General features: G+C 42.2%; 1 protein-coding gene across 1 annotated transcript in view; it reads right to left on the reverse strand.

Moving 5' to 3' along the window:
• Nucleotides 1-1424: 1424 nt before the first annotated feature.
• Nucleotides 1425-6590, reverse strand: part of il2rb (interleukin 2 receptor, beta) — an 8108-nt gene continuing 2942 nt past the window's right edge. The window contains exons 6-10 of the mRNA XM_008415602.2: nucleotides 6393-6541; nucleotides 4789-4954; nucleotides 4575-4683; nucleotides 4423-4501; nucleotides 1425-3956 (exon numbers count right to left, since the gene is read on the reverse strand). Of these exons, the coding sequence (XP_008413824.1) occupies nucleotides 3198-3956; nucleotides 4423-4501; nucleotides 4575-4683; nucleotides 4789-4954; nucleotides 6393-6541 (1262 nt within the window). The 3' untranslated portion in view covers nucleotides 1425-3197. The remainder of the gene's footprint in view (nucleotides 3957-4422; nucleotides 4502-4574; nucleotides 4684-4788; nucleotides 4955-6392; nucleotides 6542-6590) is intronic.

Genomic DNA, 6590 nt, shown 5'->3' on the forward strand with positions numbered 1-6590 from the left:
ACACACACACACACACACACACACACACACACACACACACACACACACACACACACACACACACACACACAGCTCTCCCACACTCACTCTCAACACTTGCCCACCCCTCAGCCCTCATTCCACATCGACACAGGAAGTGACTTGGTGACCCATTTCTCGGTTTTCTTCGGTCTCTGTACAGATGTCACCGTGAGCAACGGAAACGTGCCGCGCGCACAGAGAGGAGGAGAGTGACAACACAAATATCATTGACCTCAGTGACTTACTGAAAGTGAGCTGCTTGGTACGGAATCTGCGGCACCTGCTAACCTGAACGTAGCAGGATAGCAGCACACGAGGTGATTTAAATGTAAAGATATGAGGTGGCACCAAAAGGAACAACAAACCCAGCTGGCTTTCTCTGAGCTAGCAGCGCATCGGTGTGGACGACGCTCGTTTCGATGCCTCCTGAGATTTTCTATCGTGCGGCGGGTGTGTAGATAGTAGGACTGATAAGATATCAAAAGTCTGTCATGACTCAATTCTGGAGCAACGCTGTAGTCATATTGATATTTGAAGAACCGAAGAGTGTCTAAAAGCAGCAGATTCCAAGACAGAGAGAAGAAAATCTGTGTTTTTGTCAAAGCATGGTAAAAACGAATTTTTATGAATGAGATGCGATGAAAGATCGTTATAAGAAAAAAAAAATGACGATATTTAATCGGTATTTTTCCTCCTCTCTGCGCGTGCAGCACGTTTCCATTGTATCCAGGGTAAAATCCATTATTTTCCAGTCTTTTGAAAAATATATTAGCACTTTTACCGGGGTCCACATCACTCTTCACCTTCATGGTAACTTGTTAATGTTGGTTTCTGATTTTTATAGCTAAATAAAAAGAATGTCACTGATTTCTAAAGGAATCTGTCAAAGATTTTAGCACAATAATGCCAGAATCTGACATTATTATGAATATTTTAAACTTATTAGAGATCCTTTTAAAATGTCATTTAAGAGTTGTGAAATTCTGTTTGATAACCTGTGACTGACTGGTGACCTCCCAAGGGTGTACCCTGCCTCTCCTCCAGCAAGTACTGGAGACTGGCACCATCCCCCATACCCGACCCAATTGGTTGACGGAAGGTCTATTTGTAAAACAAGAACATCTTTAAAAGCTTTTTGATGTCAAATTGTCAAAAAGAGTTGTGCCTCCCATGCAACCTCAGGCACCGTCTTCCCATATCAAATGTTGTTTGTCTTTTCTTTGGACGGACTGTACTGAAACGAAAATTTCCTTGTACTTCTCTATGATGACAATAAAAGCATTCTGAATCTGCAACTTTGGTCAAATCACTCACTATTTGCGAAAAACAGGAGGATCTATAGGGGTTTGGCCTAGAAGAAGGGTCTCAACAAGGGCACCATTTATACCAGAACCAACAGCAGCTGTTGTATTTGTCTTTATTGAGGATAAACGTAGATAACTAATTAATGCAGATCAAACAATATAGTACAGTAAAAATTTGCAGTGAAGTTAAACCAGCACAGATTTATCAGCGTTTTCTTCCCCTTACATCTATGCAGCTCTTAGCAGCTCATTTATTAGGTTTCACCATCTTTAAAAATTTCTCATGATGTGAGAAAAACAGTTCAGATCACCTCGTCTATATTATATATTTGAAAGAAAAAAAAAGCAGCCACAGAAAAAGTTGATGTGATAGTACTTAGGATTTTTCCCAGTCTGATAAAAGAATAAAAGCCATTTATAGCCTTTACAATAATGCATTATCAGTATTACAATGGACCCCTACTTGCGGTTCAGAATTTGTAGATTCACCGTTTTGCAGATTTTCACTGTGGAATGTGACTCCAAAATATTTGCAGAAAATTTGCCAAACTGCAATTATTTCATTGATCATTTCAAATTATTCAAAAGCAAACAAAGCTTGGGAAGCTGAAACACCAAGAGACAATGCTTCTTGATACACTATTGGCTGGTATTTAGAAAGAACCCAATGGAGGAGCCTTATTCATTCTCCTTTGTGTTGAAGACGATTAACATTGTGGGTGTTGGTTTCTGCGGTAGTGCTAAGATGGCTTCCACTGCGCGTATCAGTGGATATTAAAGTATATTTGGTGTTTCAACTACTTAAATAGTTAGTTATAGGCAATTTTTAGGTGGGGAAGGTCTCAAGCATTTGCAGATTTGAGTCATTTATGGACCATTGTGGTCTCAACCTCCTGGGAATACCATGGGTCTGCTGCAGATGGTCTACATTAGTAACGAACTTGTGGCACACTTACAAATGGAGCTGCAGTCTCTAATCTCTGCGTTTATAGACAGCTGCACGTATTTTATCCTAGTTAGTTGCTGCGCCAACAGAGGAATGCCATCATTTCCCAACAACATGTCATCTGGGAACAAGCATCTTTTTATTGTTTATTTCTGTAGCTGCATGTGACTCAATGCACAATTAGTCTTCCATAAACTTACATCTTGCTCCTGATGACCTTGTTTTTATCCAGAAAAGTTAGCTGTAGTGCTAGGCTAACATTAGCATGTTTGCTCTCTGTTTTGATACGATTTGTTGTCACCGTTCTAGTTAGTCGTGTGCAGACAAAGCTCATAGAAAAATCCATTCTGTTACTTCATGAGCCTATAGGGATTTGCTTTGCAGAGCGGGCCATGTGACGCAGACAGAATGGGGAGATGCAGCAGCCAATGCAGTCTCTGCTAAAGACTGAGGTTGTTAGGGAAAACCCACACGTGTTAGATCATATAAATGACATGCGCAACCTATAATCCAATTTTGCAAGCCGAGTACACAAAAATATGGTGAGATTTGTAAAAACTGGGGATGCAAAATGCAAAATGGCCGCAGTATCGGGGGCTGGCTTTCCTCAGGGACTCTTGACACCATGAGATCAGACAGGGACGTCTTGAGTTAGGTTTATGTCAGTTATGCTTTCTGTGATTACGAGATCTGAGATAAACCACACAAACTTCTTCCTTTCTTCTTCTTCTCCAAACCACTTTCAGCCAGATGACTTAAAAAATTGCGTGGACAGTTTACTGTCCTCAAGTAGTAGAAAGTAGATAGACTACTTTGCGTCTATCTTTGAATTTTTGTGACAAATTGGGCTTTTTTCCCCCCCTGTTTTCTCTCCTTAGAAACACTTCTTGAACCTGACAATGAGTCAAAGTTTCTAAGGTCAGCTTTTAGATGGATTTGTTACTGAATGTCATTTGTAGCTCTTTAAGCGTTAGATAGCCGGTTCTGAAGGGTTCCACGGGCATAGAGGAGGATCTGCACATGGCGCCAGCGACAGGCTGAGCAGCTGAGCTACTGCCTGTGTCTGTCTCGGCAACATCCATCTGCTGGCTTTCAGACGGCTGCATCAACGTGGAGGGATGAGCTGATGGAGAGGAAGGAGGGCGAGAGGGAAGGTGGAGAGGAAGGAAGAGAAGAGGGGAACTATGGTCATTCAGAACCTCCTCCCCTTCCCTGCTAATCGCTCTCCGTGTCTCTATCATTTCATCTTCCTTCATGATGCCAAAACCAGAGTCGGGGCTCTCCGGTTCCCTTTTCAGACTCTCGTATCCGGAATACGAAGCAAGGGGGTCGCACAGGGGGAAGTGCAGGCCATGACTGTGGGGAGCGTTCTGGAAATTGTCTTGATAGGCGAAGTAAGCCGGGTTGGAGTCGGTCCGAGCTGAGCCGCCGCCGGAGGAGCTGGACATGAAGTAACCCACGTTTGAGAAGCTCGACAGGGATGACGAGTTGTAGATGAGGTTGTTGTTGTTTGAGCAAGAAGTGGGGTATCTGTGGAAGTGAAGAAGGGGGCTTGTGGCGATGGAAGTCGGAGACGGGGAGGACACCGCCTCGTTCCAGTCCTCGCACACCACGACATGGGAGATTTGGTCGCACGAAGGGGTGACGAGGAACGACTGGGTTCCGGAAAAGGGATTAAGCCATTCCTGCAGGGAAAGCAAAAAGCAAATTCAGGTTCAGGGATGACAAAAGCGCATTAGTGTGTGTTGATTGTGAAATTATAGTGCCTTAAAAAGGACTTTTTTTATTTACATTTCAGTGATGTTACAACCACAAACCTCAGTGTGGTTTACTCAGATTTCATGAGATCAACACACAATAGTGTATAATTGTGAGTTAAAAGGAAAATGACACTTTTTATTTTCAAATAAACAAAACCCTGATAAGTGTTTTGCTTTCATTCCCATTCATCCCAGCGGCTGAATCACGATGTCGGGATACCGTCCTTCAGCAAAGACAGTAAAGCTGGATTGCATTGATCACAAATCGGGTAAAGTTAAACCCTGGAGGAAAGACTGCTCTCCCTTTTCTGTTTCAATCAGTCTTACATTGGTGTAACTCTTGCAAGCACACACACAGACACGGTTATTGCATTGAGAACATAATAATTACTTTCAGATTTCCCTGGTGGATGGTGTGGAGAGTTCGGAAGTACTCCGAGGGATTCGGTAGCGGCTTCCCTTTGAGCAGCCTGAAGGAAAACAAGCTCAGCATTAGCTTAGGCAACACGCCAACACACCCTATCAGGATGATGAATTACTTACCCCCGGGTTTTGTAGTGGGCCAACACAACGATGACGACGACGAGAAACAAGCCGAGGGCGAATAAGCTCCACCTCACTGTGTTCTGATCTGATGGCGAGGGTGAATGACCTGGTCAGACACAGAAAGTTGACCAAACCCAAATTAGAAATCACAGAAAGAAACTTGTAGGAGAGGTGTGAGAATAAAAATTGTGTTTTCGGTCAATGAATTCACTTTTCTCATCTTTCAAATCCTCCCAGGATGTTGTCGGGCTCCAGTCGCTCCAGTGGCTGCCGGATCTTCTGAGCGGATTGACTCGGACTCTGACGTCCAAGCGGCCCTTTAGTTTCCCCGGATCAGAACTCACCTCTTGCTTCGTCGTGGAAATATTTCTGGAGTCCTGAGAGATATTAAAGTCAGCGTTCAGATCTATGACAATATCAGCTGAATGAAAGTGAACACTACCCCATTTCATCACACGAAAACATACAGTCACTAATTTAAGCTGCAGTTTAAGCTGGAAGTGAAAACAACAGGTGTCGGCATCAGACTACAGTAAACTCAGATGTTGGCAGACTACAAAGAATAACAAAAAGCACATTTTCTCAAATGGCTTTTGCCTTTGGTCAAGAGATATGGATCATGCCCCAAAAGATTGAGATTCCAGATAGAAAGGGTTAAGATCAGCTTCTTCTATGGCCAGACTTTGCCTTAGAGATAAGGTTGAGATCTGTCATCTGGAAGGTCTTGGTGTAAAAGCACAACCCTATCCGCCATTGTTTTTGTTGTTATCTGCCTGTGCATGAAAAAACTCAGAAGTTTTCAAGAAAAAAAAAAATCTGGATTTTTGAGGTCCAAAAGTTGAAAATTTTGAGATTGAGTTTTTTTTCTAGAAAATTTCTTAGATTAATCATAACCATAAAAAAAATTTCTAACAAATTTTCAATTTACCCGGAAATTTCTGAGTTTTTTTTCCAGATAGTTTCTGAGGTTAATCTCAAAGTTTCTAAATTTCTTTCTAGCAAATCAACTTTTTAAACTCAGAATTGTCCTCTTGTTTTTCTATATAAAATGGCCCCAGTACACCGTTCTAGGTCAGTGGCACGAGATCATTGTAATATTCAGCGATAACAAGTGCCACTTTATGCCATCCAGGTTACTTCACTACACACTACATTCACACACTGATGATGCTCAAGGACACGACGACTGAAACAGACTGAGCAGGAGTTGAAACCGCCAACTTCTGCCTCTGTCGCCTCACCATCTAACAGCTGAAGTAAGAAACTAATACCTGAGGAAGCTTTGAACTTTCATTATTTTTCCATTTTTGTAGCTATTTCTAAATCAGACTGAATGCAGAAGACTCACCCGAAGCTGCAGTGATGCTTTCTAACAGTGAAAACTGAAGGAACATGACTAAAAAACAAGTTTATTTTCTGTTCTCGTCATTGCCTTGGCAGTTGATTTTCAGCTTTTTTCTTTGTTCTTTCTTTGTATGCAGAAATTTAAGAGATAAATTAGAAGAAATCCAGAGTAATGTTTAGATTGTATCCTTGCTGTTGTTCCCAAACAGTTGAATCGGATCACAGGGGGACGGCAACACCCCCCCCACCCCCCACCCCCCGCAGAATCTCGGTTGAGCAAAGAAAAAAAACGATTGCGCACTTTGACAAATCTGGACAAAACAGTGACTGAACAAACCTTTGTCACTTTAGCTTGCGTAAGTCAAATTTCTACCACACTGGTAAGTTTTATTCAACTTTTCTGCAATATTTCTTTTTAAATAAACAGATTTCAAGATGCAAACAAGTGTAAACATGTATAAATGTTCTCACCCTCCAGTGCTGTTGTCTCTGCTTGGTCTGAAGGTGGAAGTTGAAGCCAGAGGTGAAATACATTGAGACAGGATCCCCCAGGCTCCATGATATCATGGTGAAATTGTCAGTGATGTTGATCCTGGGAGCTCCTGGAGGATGCATTTTAACTGTATGTCCACACACACACACACACACACACACACACACACACACACA

This window comes from Poecilia reticulata, linkage group LG8, assembly GCF_000633615.1.
Source record: "Poecilia reticulata strain Guanapo linkage group LG8, Guppy_female_1.0+MT, whole genome shotgun sequence".
Lineage (NCBI taxonomy): Eukaryota > Metazoa > Chordata > Actinopteri > Cyprinodontiformes > Poeciliidae > Poecilia > Poecilia reticulata.